Source organism: Staurois parvus, unplaced genomic scaffold, assembly GCF_062004578.1.
Source record: "Staurois parvus isolate SC_StPar_1 unplaced genomic scaffold, SC_StPar_1.0 ptg001727l, whole genome shotgun sequence".
Classification (NCBI taxonomy): Eukaryota; Metazoa; Chordata; class Amphibia; order Anura; family Ranidae; genus Staurois; species Staurois parvus.
Genome location: NW_028319523.1, coordinates 16751 through 36805, shown reverse-complemented (window position 1 = coordinate 36805; position 20055 = coordinate 16751). Strand labels below are relative to the sequence as shown.

General features: G+C 50.0%; 1 protein-coding gene across 1 annotated transcript in view; it reads right to left on the bottom strand.

Moving 5' to 3' along the window:
• Positions 1 to 20055, bottom strand: part of IPO13 (importin 13) — a 78938-nt gene that overhangs the window by 42730 nt on the left and 16153 nt on the right. The window contains exons 8-10 of the mRNA XM_089663600.1: positions 19709 to 19789; positions 14859 to 14996; positions 7592 to 7688 (exon numbers count right to left, since the gene is read on the bottom strand). Of these exons, the coding sequence (XP_089519726.1) occupies positions 7592 to 7688; positions 14859 to 14996; positions 19709 to 19789 (316 nt within the window). The remainder of the gene's footprint in view (positions 1 to 7591; positions 7689 to 14858; positions 14997 to 19708; positions 19790 to 20055) is intronic.

Genomic DNA, 20055 nt, shown 5'->3' with positions numbered 1-20055 from the left:
AGGCAGCACCGATGGGCAGCACCGATGGGCACTGATAGGCAGCACTGATAGGCAGCACCGATGGGCACTGATAGGCAGCACTGATAGGCAGCACCGATGGGCACTGATAGGCAGCACCGATGGGCACTGATAGGCAGCACCGATGGGCAGCACCGATGGGCACTAATATGCAGCACCGATGGGCACTGAGAGGCAGCACCGATGGGCAGAACTGATGGGCACTGATAGGCAGCACCGATGAGCACTGATAGGCAACACCAATGGGCACTGATAGGCAGCACTGATAGGCAGTACTGATGGGCAGCACTGACAGGCGGCACCGATGGGCAGCACTGACAGGCGGCACCGATGGGCAGCACTGACAGGCGGCACCGATGGGCAGTACTGACAGGCGGCACCGATGGGCAGCACTGATAGGCAGCACCGATGGGCAGAACTGATGGGCACTGATAGGCAGCACCGATGGGCACTGATAGGCAGCACTGATAGGCAGCACCGATGGGCACTGATAGGCAGCACCGATGGGCACTGATAGGCAGCACCGATGGGCACTGATAGGCAGCACCGATGGGCACTGATAGGCAGCACCGATGGGCACTGATAGGCAGCACCGATGGGCACTGAGAGGCAGCACCGATGGGCACTGAGAGGCAGCACCGATGGGCACTGAGAGGCAGCACCGATGGGCACTGAGAGGCAGCACCGATGGGCAGAACTGATGGGCACTGATAGGATGCACCGATGAGCACTGATAGGCAGCACCAATGGGCACTGATAGGCAGCACTGATAGGCAGTACCGATGGGCAGCACTGATAGGCGGCACCGATGGGCGGCACTGACGGGCGGCACCGATGGGCGGCACCGATGGGCAGCACTGAGAGGCAGCACCGATGGGCACTGAGAGGCAGCACCGATGGGCACTGAGAGGCAGCACCGATGGGCACTGATAGGCAGCACAGATAGGCGGAACTGAGGTGGCACTGATATGCAACACTGATGGGCACTGATGGGTGGTACTGCTGTGCACAGGTGGGTGGAACTGATCATCAGTGCCCTGATGATAGAGGAGGGATCGGCACCAGACAATTGCCGGTTATCAGCAGTACTTTCCTTGCTCTGTGACAGCGTGAGGAAAGTGCAGCCGATAACTGCAAACTGCATTTACCGGTGATCTGCTGCGTCATTGGACACGGCTGATCACCTGGTAAAAGGCTGCTGTGATTGGCCTTTTTACCACATCACGTGATCAGCTGTGTCCGTAGGACACAGCGATCACGGAGATCGCCGGGTGCGCACAGGAGGGCGCATTCTGGGAGGACATCATATGACACCCTCCCAGAACTGGCCGGCCGCAGTGAAGCTGTCACTCGGCCATCTATGGTCAGCAAGTGGTTAAGAGCGGTCAGTCACGCTTTGCTGTATGATAACCCAGAAAACTGGAAAGCAGGACACCCCTCTGGATCCCCAAGGGAGAAACGCCAAAGATCCTCCCAGCAATGATCCCAAGTTGGGTAGACTGCCTAACAACGTCAGAGAGCACCTTCACCCCACTACACCAGTTATTTCATTGGTCCTACTTTTGGTGTGAAAACGAAGCTTGGAACGCAAGGAGGGGCGGAGCGACCCTCAGCTCTGGTGTAGTGGGGTGAAGGTGCTCTGCGACCTTCTTAGGAAGTCCACCCAACTTAGGATCATTGCTGGGAGGATCTTTGGCGTTTCTCACTTGGGGATCCAGAGGGGAGTCCGGCTTTCCAGTTTTCTGGGTTAGCATACAGCAAAGCGTGACTGACCGCTCTTAACAGGGGGTCCCACCTCTCTGGTAAGCCTTTTATGTGATTGGTCGGTGACACATCAGCTATCTGTGGATTTTCCTGTTTTGGGGACTTTATTTTTGACAACTCTAGATGGACATTTCCTTTAAGGATTTATTATTATAATTTTGTCTCACTGATTGTTTTCTGTTTTTCCTCCATAATTGATTCATTATCGAGGCACTTTAATATCCACCATAGTAGCTCACAAGCACTTTTTCACATTTTTATTTCCTCCATCCCAACGTGTCCTTTCTGGGGGAATATTTTCTGCCAGTAAATCTGCAGCGTTGTGCCATTTAGGAGATGTTTTTGAACAATAACCTGTTTTGGGGACCATTACATAACATGATCCCTGACATTTGTACTGCAAGTGCATCCCTAAAAAAAGCAAACATTGGATAACAATCAACATACAGAAGAGAATCTTCTCTTTTTGAGATGTAACTATATAAATGAGAATCAACATCTGCAGGACAATGCAGGACACTGTGACCAGGATAATCTTTTGCCATGTGGTGAGCACAGCGGCTAAATGGTTAGCACTCCCGCCTGGCAGTACTCGGGTCGTTGGTTCGAATCCCAGCCACGGCATCACCTGCCTGGAGTTTCCATGTTCTCCCTGTGCCTGTGTGGGTTTCCTCTGGGTGCTCTGGTTTCCTCCTACACTCCAAAGACATGCTGGTAGGTTCATTGGCTCCTGTCTAAATTGTCCCTAGTATGTGTATGTATGAATGTGAGTTAGGGACCTTAGATTGTACGCCCCTTGAGGGTTAGGGACCTTAGATTGTACGCCCCTTGAGGGTTAGGGACCTTAGATTGTACGCCCCTTGAGGGTTAGGGACCTTAGATTGTACGCCCCTTGAGGGTCAGGGCCCTTAGATTGTACGCCCCTTGAGGGTCAGGGCCCTTAGATTGTACCCCCCTTGAGGGTTAGGGACCTTAGATTGTACGCCCCTTGAGGGTTAGGGACCTTAGATTGTACGCCCCTTGAGGGTTAGGGACCTTAGATTGTACGCCCCTTGAGGGTTAGGGACCTTAGATTGTACGCCCCTTGAGGGTTAGGGACCTTAGATTGTACGCCCCTTGAGGGTTAGGGACCTTAGATTGTACGCCCCTTGAGGGTTAGGGACCTTAGACTGTACGCCCCTTGAGGGTTAGGGACCTTAGACTGTACGCCCCTTGAGGGTTAGGGACCTTAGACTGTACGCCCCTTGAGGGTTAGGGACCTTAGATTGTACGCCCCTTGAGGGTTAGGGACCTTAGACTGTACGCCCCTTGAGGGTTAGGGACCTTAGATTGTACACCCCTTGAGGGTTAGGGACCTTAGATTGTACCCCCCTTGAGGGTTAGGGACCTTAGATTGTACGCCCCTTGAGGGTTAGGGACCTTAGATTGTACGCCCCTTGAGGGTTAGGGACCTTAGATTGTACGCCCCTTGAGGGTTAGGGACCTTAGATTGTACGCCCCTTGAGGGTTAGGGACCTTAGATTGTACGCCCCTTGAGGGTTAGGGACCTTAGATTGTACGCCTCTTGAGGGTTAGGGACCTTAGATTGTACGCCCCTTGAGGGTTAGGGACCTTAGATTGTACGCCCCTTGAGGGTTAGGGACCTTAGATTGTACGCCCCTTGAGGGTTGGGGACCTTAGATTGTACGCCCCTTGAGGGGTAGGGACCTTAGATTGTACGCCCCTTGAGGGTCGGGGACCTTAGATTGTACGCCCCTTGAGGGTCGGGGACCTTAGATTGTACGCCCCTTGAGGGTCGGGGACCTTAGATTGTACGCCCCTTGAGGGTCGGGGACCTTCGATTGTACGCCCCTTGAGGGTCGGGGACCTTCGATTGTACGCCCCTTGAGGGTCGGGGACCTTCGATTGTACGCCCCTTGAGGGTCACGGACCTTAGATTGTACGCCCCTTGAGGGTCACGGACCTTAGATTGTACGCCCCTTGAGGGTCACGGACCTTAGATTGTACGCCCCTTGAGGGTCAGGGACCTTAGATTGTACGCCCCTTGAGGGTTAGGGACCTTAGATTGTACGCCCCTTCAGGGTTAGGGACCTTAGATTGTACGCCCCTTCAAGGTTAGGGACCTTAGATTGTACGCCCCTTCAGGGTTAGGGACCTTAGATTGTACGCCCCTTCAGGGTTAGGGACCTTAGATTGTACGCCCCTTGAGGGGTAGGGACCTTAGATTGTACGCCCCTTGAGGGGTAGGGACCTTAGATTGTACGCCCCTTGAGGGGTAGGGACCTTAGATTGTACGCCCCTTGAGGGTCACGGACCTTAGATTGTACGCCCCTTGAGGGTCGGGGACCTTAGATTGTACGCCCCTTGAGGGTCGGGGACCTTAGATTGTACGCCCCTTGAGGGTCGGGGACCTTAGATTGTACGCCCCTTGAGGGTCGGGGACCTTCGATTGTACGCCCCTTGAGGGTCGGGGACCTTCGATTGTACGCCCCTTGAGGGTCAGGGACCTTAGATTGTACGCCCCTTGAGGGTCAGGGACCTTAGATTGTACGCCCCTTGAGGGTTAGGGACCTTAGATTGTACGCCCCTTGAGGGTTAGGGACCTTAGATTGTACCCCCCTTGAGGGTTAGGGACCTTAGATTGTACGCCCCTTGAGGGTTAGGGACCTTAGATTGTACGCCCCTTGAGGGTTAGGGACCTTAGATTGTACGCCCCTTCAGGGTTAGGGACCTTAGATTGTACGCCCCTTCAGGGTTAGGGACCTTAGATTGTACGCCCCTTCAAGGTTAGGGACCTTAGATTGTACGCCCCTTGAGGGTTAGGGACCTTAGATTGTACGCCCGTTGAGGGGTAGGGACCTTAGATTGTACGCCCCTTGAGGGGTAGGGACCTTAGATTGTACGCCCCTTGAGGGTCGGGGACCTTAGATTGTACGCCCCTTGAGGGTCACGGACCTTAGATTGTACGCCCCTTGAGGGTCGGGGACCTTAGATTGTACGCCCCTTGAGGGTCGGGGACCTTAGATTGTACGCCCCTTGAGGGTCGGGGACCTTAGATTGTACGCCCCTTGAGGGTCGGGGACCTTCGATTGTACGCCCCTTGAGGGTCAGGGACCTTAGATTGTACGCCCCTTGAGGGTTAGGGACCTTAGATTGTACGCCCCTTGAGGGTTAGGGACCTTAGATTGTACGCCCCTTGAGGGTTAGGGACCTTAGATTGTACGCCCCTTGAGGGTTAGGGACCTTAGATTGTACGCCCCTTCAGGGTTAGGGACCTTAGATTGTACGCCCCTTCAGGGTTAGGGACCTTAGATTGTACGCCCCTTCAGGGTTAGGGACCTTAGATTGTACGCCCCTTCAGGGTTAGGGACCTTAGATTGTACGCCCCTTCAGGGTTAGGGACCTTAGATTGTACGCCCCTTGAGGGTTAGGGACCTTAGATTGTACGCCCCTTGAGGGTTAGGGACTGATGTGAATGTACAATATATAAGTAAAGTGCTGCGTAAATTAACGGTGATATATAAGTACCTGAAATAAATAATACGTCTAAGGGCTTGTTCACATCATAGAAACTCAGTCCGGATGGGTTTCTGTATGCGCATGTTTGCTGTGTTTTTGATGCGTTCCGGTTCATTTTCCCCCCCTCTCTTTCTTCAATTTAAATAAGGACATGTGCGTTTCAGTGCGTTTTTGGTGCGTTCCGGTGCACTTTTGATGCGTTTTCACGCCTGCCAGTACAGTTCCGAAGAAACACAGCATGTACTACTTTTTTTTCCTGGAACGTGCTGGAACTGACTGCACTGATGTGAACAACGCCATTGGAAACCATATGACCTATCAATGCATTTTTGATGCAGAAAAAAGCCGCACTGGACTGCATGTGGTGTGAACTGGCCCTAAAACCGTTCCATGTTCATATATTTCATATAAGGGAATATCGGCCTGTTCTCCATCTTTTTTGTAGGAATACAAGTTATGCAATTTCTTTTTAATAAAGGTTTTGTATCATTCTGTGCACATCACAAATCCCCATTTTTCGTGAAAAAAAAAAAAATACCGTCACTTAAAATTCATCTAAAACTACATGTCCGTCTAAGGGCCCATGTACACTGCGGCTGATAAACTGACGTTCCGGAGCTTTTCTGCGTTTTTTTCAGCAGCCCCTGAACTCTCCCTAATGTCCTCCTCTGTGTCCGTGTACACATCGCCGTTTACAGGCAGTTGAGTTTACAGTCATTTTTTTGAACGCACCAAACTTGCGTTCAGGAGTAGATTTTACCGGCGTTTCAAATGTCAAAACGCTTGTAAACGCGGTTTACCGCGTTTATAAGCGTTTGCGTTAAGAAGCGTTTTTTTTAACTGTTCCATGTCCAGATGCTGTCCGGAGCCTTTTTTCATCATCAGAAATGCATGCGAAGTGTTTTCCATGTATTCAAATGGACCCGGTACACCAGCGCAGTCAGGTCCAGGTTTCGCGTGGAAAAAATGGTAGAACGCGCCGCATTATGCTCATGATGGGATCCATAGTGAATACAACCAGAATAGACAGGTCATCTCCACACATACTGCTCTCTCTGCTTCTACTCTCTCTATTCCTCTCAAAATGTCTGAAATAGTTAATTTTTTTTACTGTTTTTCAGTGCATTCTGGGTATTTTGGAAGGTCTCCTGAGGTTATCTTTTAAAACGCTTCTAAACGCAAACGCGCATAAACTCGGTATGCAAACTCAACTAAACTGACTTTGTTAACCTCTTCGCGCCGGCCACACGCAAACGTGCGGCCTCCCGGCATCTGGGCCTTGACACCGAGCGGCCGCACATTTGCGTGCAGTTAAGAAAAACATACGGTATGTGCTGAGACCCCGCGCTCTGCGTGCTCCCAGCACACATGTCCGATACTCACAGGAAGGTCCCGATCTCCTCTTTCGATCGGGACCTTTCCCGATCATGTGACCGCTGTGACGGTGAATCACGGCAGTCACATGACCTTCAAACCCCGCTCCGCCTCCCGGCTTCTGAAACCCTTAACCCCTTCACGCCGATGCCTCTGGGCCCTTTAAGAGTTCCAGAAGGCTGGGTTTAGGGTCATGTGACCGCCGTGACGCGCCGTCACGGCGGTCACATGATTGGGAAAGGTCCTGATCGAAAGAGGAGATCGGGACCTTTCCATGAGTATCGGACGTGTGCTGGGAGCGAGCAGGGCGCACGCTCTCGGCAGATATGTCCTTTTTTAATAGAACGCAAATGTGTGGCCGCTCGGCGTCTAGGCCCAGACGCCGGGAGGCTGCACATTTGCGTTCGGCTGGCGTGAAAAGGTTAAAGAGTCAGAAGGCGCCGGCACCAAGGGGTTAACCTACATTTTCCAGCAGTCAGTTTCTATCGTTCAGAAAGGTTTTCCAAACGCCCCGTGTACATGAGCCCCAAGACCACCCTGACCAAAGGGTGACAATGCTGCTGTGCGATTTCACAGCAGAACAAACAGCGTTGTCACCCTGTTACAGGAAATGGATAAATAAATCTACCTGAAGGAGCAGCAGGTAGCAGCATCATGTTAAATACTGCCGTGTTAATGCTACTAACAGAATGCATGATATGTGTCCTTTTTTTTTTTTATTTCGACCACAGAACGACCTTGTATTATCGCAAAGAATAGCGATCGCTTATTATATTTTTTTATATTCCCGTATATTATAAGCATGGCTGCACCACCATATTCAACCTCCAACAGATGAGAGCGGCTCGGTCCTGGCAGAACCCTGGAATAGAAACAGGAACGGTTTACATTGTACACGTCACCGGTGTGAACTAACCTTGCTGAAACAGGGACAGAGTCAGCGATGTGACCAGCAGGAAAAGCGCTTTGATTGGAGGGAAGTGCGCTGGCTCGTGCGCGAAGATGTGAACCAACTGCCAGAGAACACAAAACACACAAGATTTAGGACTGTGAAAAAAAAAAAGAAAAAAAAAAAAAAAAAAGAAGGTTCTACCCGCGGTCCAATCATACCAATGATTAAACGGAAACTGGTAAGGACAGACATATGGGGGATGGTGCTGACAACTTGTCCTGCCAATCAGAGCTCTTCATCTTCCTCAAACTAAATCTTTCCAAAACCGAGCTAGTTTTCCCCCCAGCCCACGCCCCGCACCCCCTCCCAACATCAAGACCAACAATGCCACCATCAGGCCCACCCCGCAAGCCAGAGTACTTGGTGTCATCCTAGACTCCGATCTGTCCTTTCAGCCCCAGGTCCAATCGCTGACAAACTCATGTAGACTCCACCTCCGCAACATCTCCAAGATACGACCGTTCCTAACCCCGGAAACCACTAAGCAACTCATTCACTCCCTCATCATATCACACCTCGACTACTGCAACTCCCTCCTCACTGGCTTACCTCATCGCAGGCTATCCCCGCTTCAGTCTATCCTGAATACTGCGGCCAGACTCATCCACCTTACTAACCGCTCCGTATCCACCACCCCCCTCTGCCAATCCCTCCACTGGCCTCCATTCAGTGTCCTCCACCCCCCTCTGCCAATCCCTCCACTGGCCTCCACTCAGTGTCCTCTACCTCCCTCTGCCAATCCCTCCACTCAGTGTCCTCCACCCCTCTCTGCCAATCCCTCCACTGACCTCCACTCAGTGTCCTCCACCCCTCTCTGCCAATCCCTCCACTGGCCTCCAGTGTCCTCCACCCCTCTCTGCCAATCCCTCCACTGACCTCCACCCCTCTCTGCCAATCCCTCCACTGGCCTCCACTCAGTGTCCTCCATCCCTCTCTGCCAATCCCTTCACTGGCCTCCACTCAGTGTCCTCCACCCCTCTCTGCCAATCCCTCCACTGGCCTCCACTCAGTGTCCTCCATCCCTCTCTGCCAATCCCTTCACTGGCCTCCACTCAGTGTCCTCCACCCCTCTCTGCCAATCCCTCCACTGGCCTCCATTCAGTGTCCTTCACCCCTCTCTGCCAATCCCTCCACTGGCCTCCATTCAGTGTCCTTCACCCCTCTCTTCCAATCCCTCCATTGGCCTCCATTCAGTGTCCTCCACCCCTCTCTGCCAATCCCTCCACTGGCCTCCATTCAGTGTCCTCCACCCCCCTCTTTCATTCCCTCCACTGACTTCCGATTGCCCAGCACATAAAATTCAAAATGCCAACACTGACGTACAAAGCCATTCATAATACTGCCCCAAACTACATCACCGATCTTGTCTCCAAATGCCACCCAAAACGTACTCTCCGCTCCTCACAAGACCTCCTACTCTCTAGTTCCCTGGTCTCCTCCTCCCATGCCCGTCTCCAGGACTTCTCCAGGGCTTCCCCCATCCTCTGGAACTCCCTACCCCAATCCATCAGATTATCACCTACTCTCCTCACCTTTAGGCGCACCCTGAAAACCCATCTCTTCAGGGAAGTCTACACCGTCCTCAGCTAATTGCCAATCTCCTCCACTCCTCCTACCACTCCATCCCCCACAGCTATTTCCTCCTGTACCACTATCCCCTCCCTCCTAGATTGTAAGCTCCAAGGATCAGGGCCCTCGAACCCCTCGTGTGTTGTACTGTATTGTTGCTGTACTGTCTCCCATTATCTTGTAAAGTGCTGAGCGAACTGTTGGTGCCATAAATCCTGTATAATAATAATAATCTTCAGTCAAAATAGGATTTACTATGCGCAGCCTTTTTCTTGTAGCAAATGGAGGACACAATCTTTCACCTTCGGGTTATACTGCAACCTACCGGGATAGGACACTGGCCAAAAAAAAAATAATAATTGTAGGCAAGCTCAGGAAAACACCTCCCACTACCAGCATGCCTGAAGTTTTATAGCAAAGCCATATAGACAGCATGATCCTAAAAAAAGAGGCAAATGATCTATGCAACTTCAATGGGACCACAAGAAAAGGATTTCATGGTGAGTAAAAAAAAAATCCCTTTTTTTTCCCCCCTCATCCATTGAGGGACACAGGACACAGGACGTATTCAACCTTTGGGATTTCCAAGAGAACTCCAACTGAGGGGTGGGCAACAGCAAATGCCAACAAACCCAACCTGAACCAAAACTGGGGACTGCCTATGGAAAGCCTCCTATGGAACCTTGGCTGAAGCCAGTGGATGAGGCTGAACCACCCCCACCTACTAAAGGAAATAAACTAACCAGACCAGGAGGAAAAGTGAAACTATGATTAACGCTTTATTCCAGGAAAGCATACTATGAATGAAGTCCAAGGAGCTGCATGACATCCCCTGGGCTTATCTCTGTTATTTACATTTGACAGGTTTACTGCTTTGCATGAGAGACACTCCAGGGATCTGAGAGGAAAGGAACAAAGAGCAGCTATGCCCACCTCTCCCCTCTGCTGCCCATTCACAGAAGCCTTTGTATTTTGTGAATGTGTTCACATAAAACCAAGGCTTCAGTGATCGGCCAGTAGGGAGGGTAGTGGCGGGCATAGCAGCTGCAGCGACTCTTCTGTTCAAGATTCATAGCTCAGAAGGATCAGCGTTGCTCATCTGGAAACTACAGCTGTCAACCGAGTTAAGTCCAGGAGGTGTCATGCACCTCACTAGACTTAAGGTGGTTCTATAGCTTTAAAGCGGAGTTCCACTCAACCTGTCAAAAAATAAAAGTCAGCAGCTACAAAAACTGTAGCTGCTGACTTTTAAAAAACAGCCACTTACCTGTCCTTTTGGTCCCATGGTGTGTCCCCTGCAGCTCATTTCACCGGCCGTCCTGTATTCCAGGAGGCCGGCAACTTCAGTGTGGGCACCGTGCTGTAACAGCTTGCGGCTTCACAGCCGGGTACCCACTGCGCATGCGCGAGTAGTGCAGCGCTGCACTTCACGAATGGTCCTGTAGTCTTCTGAGACCTGTCCCAAAAGACTACAGGGAGGGAGGGAGGACACCTTCCGCTTCCAATCGCCTAGGCGATCAGACTGGAAGTGGGAGCGGGTACCTGTCAAATTTGGGTACACACTCCCCCCGCCCCCCAAAAGGTGCCAATCCTTAATGGGGAGTGGGAGAGCAGTCCTGAAAGCGGAAGTTCCTCTTTTGGGTGGAGCTCCGCTTTAAGTTTTTTTTCACCCTAACGTATTTCTTACCTGAGCCCAAACCAATGCAGCGATGTGCACAAGAGCAGCGGCTCTGTCACCTCATTGGGCAGAGTAACAGCAGTGGGAGCCAATGGCCAAATGAGCCAAATGTTGTGACATGCGAGCGGGGCCAAGCCTCCCACTCTGTGTCAATGGACGCAGACAGGGAGGCTCAGAAGCGAGCCTGCATGGGTGCCCCCATGGAAATCGGTTTTCCGTGGGGGCACCCACCGAAGAGTAGAGGCCAGGAGCACAGACGGTGGACCCCAATAGAGGAGGATCGGGGCTGCTCTGTGCAAAAGCATTGCACAGAGCAGGCAAGTATAGACGTGTTTTTTATTTTAATTTAAAAAAAACAAACAAAGGTTTAATATCACTTTAACTTGTTGGGGTTGATTCACTAAAGGCAAACAGACTGTAAACTCTGCTAGCACAATTGCACTCATTTTCCCCAGAGCTTAGTGAATGCAGTGAAGCTTCACTTTGTAAAGAATACCCAATCAGGTGCAAGGAAAATAAAAAGTATTTTGCATGCACATGATTGGCTCATGGAAATCTGCAGAACTTAAAGCGGAGCTCCACCCAAAAGGGGAAGTTCCGCTTTAAGGACTGCTCCACTCCCCATTAAGGATTGGCACCTTTGGGGGGCGGGGGGGGAGCAGATACCTGAATTTGACAGGTACCCACTCCCACTTCCGGTCCGAATGCCTAGGCCAGGGGTAGGCAATCTGAGAGCCGCAGGACTACAAGTTCCATCATGCCTCTGCAAGTCATAGCTGTAACTGTCAGTTTTGTAATCTTTGCAATGCCTCATGGGAAATCTAGTTCCACAACAGCTAGAGAGCCGCAGGTTGCCCACCCCTGGCCTAGGCGATCAGAAATGGAAGGTGTCCTCCCTCCCTGTAGTCTTTTGGGACACGTGACAGGTCCCAGAAGACTACAGGACCATTCATGAAGCGCAGAGTTACTCGCGCATGCACAGTGGGTACCCGGCTGTGAAGCCCCAAGTTATCACAGCCGGGTGCCCACACTGAAGATGCCGGCCTCCTGGAATACAGGACGGCCGGTGAAACGGGCTGCGGGGGGGACACCACGGGACCAAGTTACAGGTAAGTGGCTGTTTTTTTAAGTCATCAGCTACAGTTTTTGCAGCTGCTGACTTTTATTTTTTAACAGGGTGAGTAGAACTTCATTTTAACCACATTCACCTAGTTCTGAGAGGAAGAAGAGGAAGGAAGAAGGAGGAAGAAGGGAGGGAGGAAGAAGGGAGGGAGGAAGAAGGGAGGGAGGAAGAAGAAGGGAGGGAGGAAGAAGGGAGGGAGGGAGGAAGAAGGGAGGGAGGGAGGGAGGGAGGGAGGGAGGGGAGGGAGGGAGGGGAGGGAGGGGAGGGAGGGGAGGGAGGGGAGGGAGGGGAGGGAGGGAGGGAGGAGGAAGGTCCCCCGGAACTTGCATTTTTTTTTTTTTTTACTAAAGGAACCGATTTCCTGGAATTCAGCTTTTTTGCCTGAGGACCAAGAGAAAGGTTACTTAGCTAGTGTGGAATGTTAGAGACACCAATAATAAAAGTGAGAAGCTGGTCAACCTAGCCCAACCAAGGTTGAAACAAACAAGTTGAATACAGGCAGTCTGAACCGTGGTCAACGAGGAGTAAAAGAACTCCCTCGTAAGAACTGGAACCGGACAGAGAACCCAAATACGATGTCCTGAAGAAGGAAAACCACAAAATCAGTCTGAAAATAAACAACGGCCCTAAGCCTGAACTTCTAGAAGGATCCAAGGAACAAGAAACGTGTCCATAATGACTTCCAAGCAGACGTTCCTCTCGATAACACAAGAACTATTTGGGAAAAACACCTCCAAGGAGTAGAATGAATCACTCCCAAGGACCTCAGGAACCAACGTTTGATGGCACAAAGTCAGCCTAAGCACTAGGATGAGGTACTGTACAAGGCAAATCCCATAAATGGGTAGGCAGGGAAGCTAGACTGCCTCAGAAGAGGACAGTAAGGAAGATCACAACCTGATAGGGTTGAAGACCAATCTCAACACACCCAGCAACTAGCAGTCATCCTTGGGATGAAGCCCTAAGCAAAAAGGTTTGAAAACCCGACTTGTCCTACAGACTCGACGCGTCACAGGCCTAAAGATGCTCCTGACTTCCCAGATACCACAATGCATCAGGATTGTAAAGCAACAGGCAGGAGACATATCAGTGAAGAACATTCAACTTGTTGAGCCAGAGCATGGAAGGTCACCAAAAGGTCCTCTTCTCGAATCTGCAAAGCAAACAAGGAGGAGGACACTAGACCCTGGTATGCAGATCCCACGGAGTGCTTGGATCATTGCCTGCGGCACGGAAACTAGCATGTTCAGCACATAGAAGGCTCTGGGTATCACGAAGCCTCTCCAACATCCTCCTCATGCAGAATGAGAAACACAACTACAGTAGATGCCTGAACTTTTTCCCTATAACAAAAAAACTGACCCACTGAAGACCACATTTGACCAGCATAAAGCGTCAGGACTGGAGCACAAGGCTGAATCCAAGTTAGGACTCGCTACCTTTCTTGACACAGTAGGATCTCATGTGTATCCTCATATACAGGCCAAGGGCTCAGACAAGGCCAAGGGCTTTAAATTCAGAAATGTCCTGCAGTTGACTTGTTACCAGAATAGGGTCTGGATACAATGTTAAGCAGAACCAAGTGCTCAAAAGGTCACATCCAGGCTAGCCCTGTCCAACGGGTTCTGGTCCCGGTCAAACTGAGGATAGACCACTTCTTATTGCCGCTCAAGTTGCAACCACAGCTGTCCGAAGAGCCTTGAATGAAGAGAAAAACTGAAGTAAAAACCATTAACAGCAAAATGTTGAGTTTTTTTTAATGCAGTAAAGCTGAAAGACACCCATCCTTCTAGGACACTGGCCAAAAATGGAGACATGCTGAATGTAGGAGGGTTATCCGAGGCTGGAATACAATTTTCTCGTTTGCCAGTTTCAAAACATCCTGTAGGTGGCAGTATAACCTGACTGCTAATGACTTCCTGCATCCCTCAGAGGACCGGAAAGGAACATTTCACTTTATCTTGGTGACAGGTACACTTTAAATCAGGGCTGCTCAAACTGTGGGCCTCGGAGCCCTCTGATGTGGCCCTTGACCTCAAATTAAATGCAGGGGTTTTGGTGCAATTTCAGAAAGTGAACCACACTCACAAGATATAATTGAAGTCTATGGCAAAGAAAAAGCCGCAGGTGCATCGCACCCACAGTGCGGCAGTATGAACGTAGCTCAGAGGGGGCTCATTTACATTTGTGGTTTTGGGGGGTGGTAAAATCCCATAGTTAAGAAGTGTTTTTACCACACACCCCCAACCACTGATGTAGCATGGCAACCCCGTCCCATGCTCCAGAGGGCCCCTGCGACCTTCCAGTTAGATTCTGTTTTACACTTGTACAGGAGGGGCGGCGAAGGCGGCATATACAGAAACCAGTCCTCTCCATTATTGCAACTGCAGAAAGCTGGGTTTCTCCTCTCCGTCCTGCCAGCATTCAGCATTCTCAACCCCATAGCTGAGAAGTGTTTTTACCACACACCCCGAAACACTGATGTAGCATGGCAACCCCGTCCCATGCTCCACGGGGCCCGTACGACCTCCCTGTCAGATTCTGTTTTACACTTGTGCAGGAGGGGCTGCGGAGGCGGCATATACAGAAACCAGTGCTCTCCATTATTGCAACTGCAGAAAGCTAGTTTCTCCTCTCAGTCCTGCCAGCATTCAGCGACTGTAGGAGGAAAATGTTCATTATGCTATTAAAAAAAACAACTCGACATTCTGAACCATTTCATTTCAATGTGGCCCACGACCGGCCCACTGTCCTCAAAATGTTGGGCATCCCTGCTTTAAGTAGTGATATAATGGCACGAAAGAAGAGTGTTTTCTTCTACTAGTTTCCAAAATCTTTTTTTTTTTGTACAAATTACTGACCTGCCGTGTCAGATCGATGGCGCAGGCCTGCGGAATAGTGCTGTACATCTGGCCCATCATCTCGCATAACTGAGGAACCATCGGAGCAAAGTCGTCCAGAAGAGTCTTCACCGACTTCTCAAATATGGCGCACACTGCCTGTCATGGGAAATCTGGAGGTTAACCCCTTGGATACACCACCATCGGGTGCATTCGTTTACAAACATTGTTATATACAATCAGAATGAGAACCTCGATATCTGCCTCCAGTCACCACCTACACAGCAGGCGAGGAGAGGATTGGGAGAAGAGATCAATGTAAGGGGAAATTCGGGCTGGTCCGAGAATTAAAAAAAAGTGACCCCTGCCCCCCAAATATGCAGGATATAACATACTTTGACTAGGTCAGGGGTAGGCAACCTGCGGCTCTCCAGCTGTTGCAGGACTACAAGTTCCATCATGCCTCTGCAAGTCATAGCTGTAACTGTCAGTTTTGTAATGTTGCAATGCCTCATGGGAAATGTAGTTCCACAACAGCTAGAGAGACGCAGGTTGCCTACCCCTGGACTAGAGGTTCTAATACAAAGTATTCTCAGTTCTGCAGGCTTTTATTCTGCCGGTTCCAGGACTGTCCAACCAGTTTCCCAAAGCTGCACTGCCTCTCTGGTCATATCAAGGCCCCACCTACCATTGTTTTCATTGCAGGACTAGGCAGCTCTGGTTATGAGCGCGAGATTGTGTGAAACGCGTTAGCAGGTCCTGTACTCCTCTCCTGGTGTTGTGTGTCCTATGGATCAATAAATACACACTATATTCATCTATCCTCCTGTGTGCGGCTGACCTTCTTCCTATTGCATCGTGTGTGGTGGCGGACCAGAGCCGTCACCTGTTGTAGATGGTTTGCCTGAGCGGAATACCTTTGTTCTTTGGATACCGCTGGTCCTACATTGTACGGGATGACGTTGAGGGCCTGTCCACGTTCTGGGGCAGAGGAGAAGACGACTGGAGCATCACCCACTAGAGGGCCAAGGATTAAAGTAAGCATCCTCGGTTTTAGAACCACCAAGACAAACGATTGGGGGGGGAATGTCACCAGCACACCGAGGATCACCAATATGGGTCCAAAACATTTAATGAACGATCGCATAGTTACAGCAAGGCAACGTTTCAGAGTCTCATAGGACCCCTTCATCACACCTTGTGACCACATGCCTGATGAAGGGGTCCTGCGGGACTCCGAAAAGTTGCCTTGCTGTAACGATGTGATCGTTCATTAAAAAAGTTTTGAACCCATATTGGTGATCCTCGGTGTGCTGGTGACGTTCACCCTCGCGGATTCTGTTCGGTTCCAGCCGACGGACGCTGCAGCACCCACTTATACGCGCAGCCATTTGTAATGCAGGAATGTGTGCGTTTGGATTGTACGCTTGTTTGGGGAGGGGGGGGTGGTCACACTTTTTTTTATTCTTGGGGCCGGTCACTAAGTTTGGCTTTCACAAAAAGTGGTGTAACTTTCCAGGCTGTGATGTCTGGCAGAGGTGTTGGACTGCCAAGAGTATCTGAACAGAATTACAAATCCTTTGGCAGATCAGGCGATCCATACATATCAATCATTATATTGAGCGGGTTTCCTGGACCTCAGCTATTAAAGTGGTTCTAAAAGGTAGAAGGTTTTGCATTCCCTGCATTAAAAGGTATGAAACAGGGGCAGACTGACAACTCATGGGGCCCCCGGGCAATAGGGGATCATGGGGCCCCTGTGTCCTTGTCCAAACTCAAATAAGCCTATGAAAAAGGTACCAGGGGCATCTCATGGGGCCCCCTACTGACCCTGGGCCCTCGGGCAGTGCCTGAGTTTCCAAATGGTCAGTCCGCCCCTGGTACAAAACCTCCTGTGTGCATCCCCCCCCCCCCCACTCCCCATCCTTATACCTACCTAAGCCTGATCTCGATCCAGTGCTGTGCACAACAGCATCTCTCTCTCCTCAATGGACAGAGAGGCAGCGGCAGGAGCCACGGTTTCCTGTTGCTGTCAATCACAGCCAGTGAGGAGGGGGCAGGAAGGGCTGAGCCGCGTTGTGTGTGTCAATGGACCGGGCCCGCACAAGTGCCACCATGACATGAGCCATCATAGGAAGCGGCTTGCTGTGGGAGCACTTGGCAGGGGGGCAGGAGCCAGGGGACCCGATAAGAGGAGGATCGGGGCTGCTCTGTGCAAAGCCATTACAGAACAGGTAAGCATCACGTTTGTTAAATTATCCTTTACAATCAATTTATTAACCTCCCTAGCGGTCTGATTATGTCAGTATTTCTGTGCTCAAAGCGGTACTTTTTTTGCATGGAAATATGTATTTTTTTTTATTGTAGGCCTGTCATTTTTTAGGAATAACTCTCTGAAATCTGTCCCAACAAGAGTCTAGTAAACATCCCGGGGATGAGAAAATTTGAAACACGAAATCATAAATTATAATTTATTAAACAATCATAAAAAAATAATAATATAATAAATGTATTCAATAATATAATCAAACCAAAAACACTGAAATGTGAAATAGAGCGCCAAGTTCGCACATCGCTGAGCTCAGTCGCAGAATCGTTTTCAGTGTCTGATGAGGAATTTCCCCCACCAATCATTATCACTCAATTCTGCAAGTGGTTCTGATTTACTATCGCTGTTCTCTAGCCGCTCTAAAACCGCGTCTGACCTAAAGGGACGCTTTTTGGACGCCATGGACGTTTCTCAGTTTCCAGGCAGAAAGAACAGTAAAGATGCAGGCAGGGCGCCGGACAATGAAAACGATTCTGCGACTGAGCTCAGCGATGTGCGAACTTGGCGCTCTTTTTAACATTTCAGTGTTTTTGGTTTGATTATATTATTGAATTACATTACTATATTATTTTTTATGATTATTATATTATAATTTATGATTTTGTGTTTCAAATTTTATCCTCCCCGGGATGTTTACTAGACTCTTGTTCGGACAGATTTCAGTGAGTTATTCCTAAGAATTACTCTACAATACCTACAATAAAAAAAACAACATATTTCCACTGGAAACAATGTACCGCTTTGAGCACAGAAATACTGACATAATCAGACCACTAGGGAGGTTAACAAAAAAAAAAAAAAAGATATTGCAACGGAACAGGACCCCGACTGCACTTGGGTATTTCTGTTAGAATACCGCTTCCCCGTCCAAACAGCGACAACAGACACCACAGCCGACCATACAAGACTAGACCACACCAGTCTTGAAGTAAACCAGGAAGTAGACTAGTTTATTTTACCACAGATACAAGATATATACACTCAGGGGACAATCCCCCCTCCCTGCATAATGACACAGGGCGGGGCAATCTACATTTAGTAACAAGAGACACACCAGCAGACAGTCCCATCAATAGGGAGTGCTGCTGGAGACACCCCCCACCAAGCCAATACCCATAAACACATACATCCCATAATAGTTTGCTCCAAAGCAAGACACACAATAGAACAATGGGATGCAACCACATGGCATTAATCAACAACCCCCACCCCAATATTAGGACAGATCACCCTGTACCCCTAACAGGCACAGGGTGACTTACACATAATAGGGATATGGGGAGCTGAGACAGGGGTCTCCCCACCTCTCCAAAGTGAGCTGGGTTCCATGGGCCCCCCCCCCAAAGTGACTCCCGATATACAAACTCTTTTCTGCTTTGGCATGAAGGGCTCATGCACACAGGCGCATAGGGACTCAAACCGTAGAAAAAGGCTGCATTTCCATGCCTGCGGGGTGCTGCGTACAGGAAGTGGCTGAAAACTGGTGAACGCAGACCTGAGTTTCTACAAGTATACAGGTATTACCTTAGATTGTACGCCCCTTGAGGGTTAGGGACCTTAGATTGTACGCCCCTTGAGGGTTAGGGACCTTAGATTGTACGCCCCTTGAGGGTTAGGGACCTTAGATTGTACGCCCCTTGAGGGTTAGGGACCTTAGATTGTACGCCCCTTGAGGGTTAGGGACCTTAGATTGTACGCCCCTTGAGGGTGAGGGACCTTAGATTGTACGCCCCTTGAGGGTTAGGGACCTTAGATTGTACGCTCCCTGAGGGTTAGGGACCTTAGATTGTACACCCCTTGAGGGTTAGGGACCTTAGATTGTACACCCCTTGAGGGTTAGGGACCTTAGATTGTACGCCCCTTGAGGGTTAGGGACCTTAGATTGTACGCTCCCTGAGGGTTAGGGACCTTAGATTGTACACCCCTTGAGGGTTAGGGACCTTAGATTGTACGCCCCTTGAGGGTTAGGGACCTTAGATTGTACGCTCCCTGAGGGTTAGGGACCTTAGATTGTACACCCCTTGAGGGTTAGGGACCTTAGATTGTACACCCCTTGAGGGTTAGGGACCTTAGATTGTACGTCCCTTGAGGGTTAGGGACCTTAGATTGTACGCCCCTTGAGGGTTAGGGACCTTAGATTGTACGCCCCTTGAGGGTTAGGGACCTTAGATTGTACACCCCTTGAGAGTTAGGGACCTTAGATTGTACGCCCCTTGAGGGTTAGGGACCTTAGATTGTACGCCCCTTGAGGGTTAGGGACCTTAGATTGTACACCCCTTGAGGGTTAGGGACCTTAGATTGTACACCCCTTGAGGGTTAGGGACCTTAGATTGTACGCCCCTCGAAGGTTAGGGACTGATGTGAATGTACAATATATATGTAAAGCGCTGCGCAAATTGACGGCACTGTATAAGTACCTGAAATAAATACATAGATATGTACACCCCTGAGCACAGACGGTCTGCCCCCCATGTTCATGAGCCCTCCAGGTCTGAAAGGAACTGCTGCAACACAGTAGTGCACGTGTACCTCCAGGACTTACCTCCACCACCTGGGCATCGTTCAGCCAAGTACTGAGAATTTTTCGAATCAACTGGAAGACTTGCTGTAAGACCAGAACGACCTGCACAAAGCAAAGAAAGTGCATTGCTGACTGTGTACAAGTTAAACTGCAAATATAGCATGTTTGGAAATTATATAAAGCAGAACTATAAGCAAACCCCCTTTTTTTTTTCTTCATTTTGGATAGAGCAAGGGAGGATTATGACCCCTGTCAGATTTGTTTTCGCCATCTGTGTCCCATTGGGGAGATTTCCCCTCACTTCCTGTCCTGTAGCCAAACAGGAAGTGGGAGGAAACCCCTGCAAATTAACCACTTCAAGTAAGGGC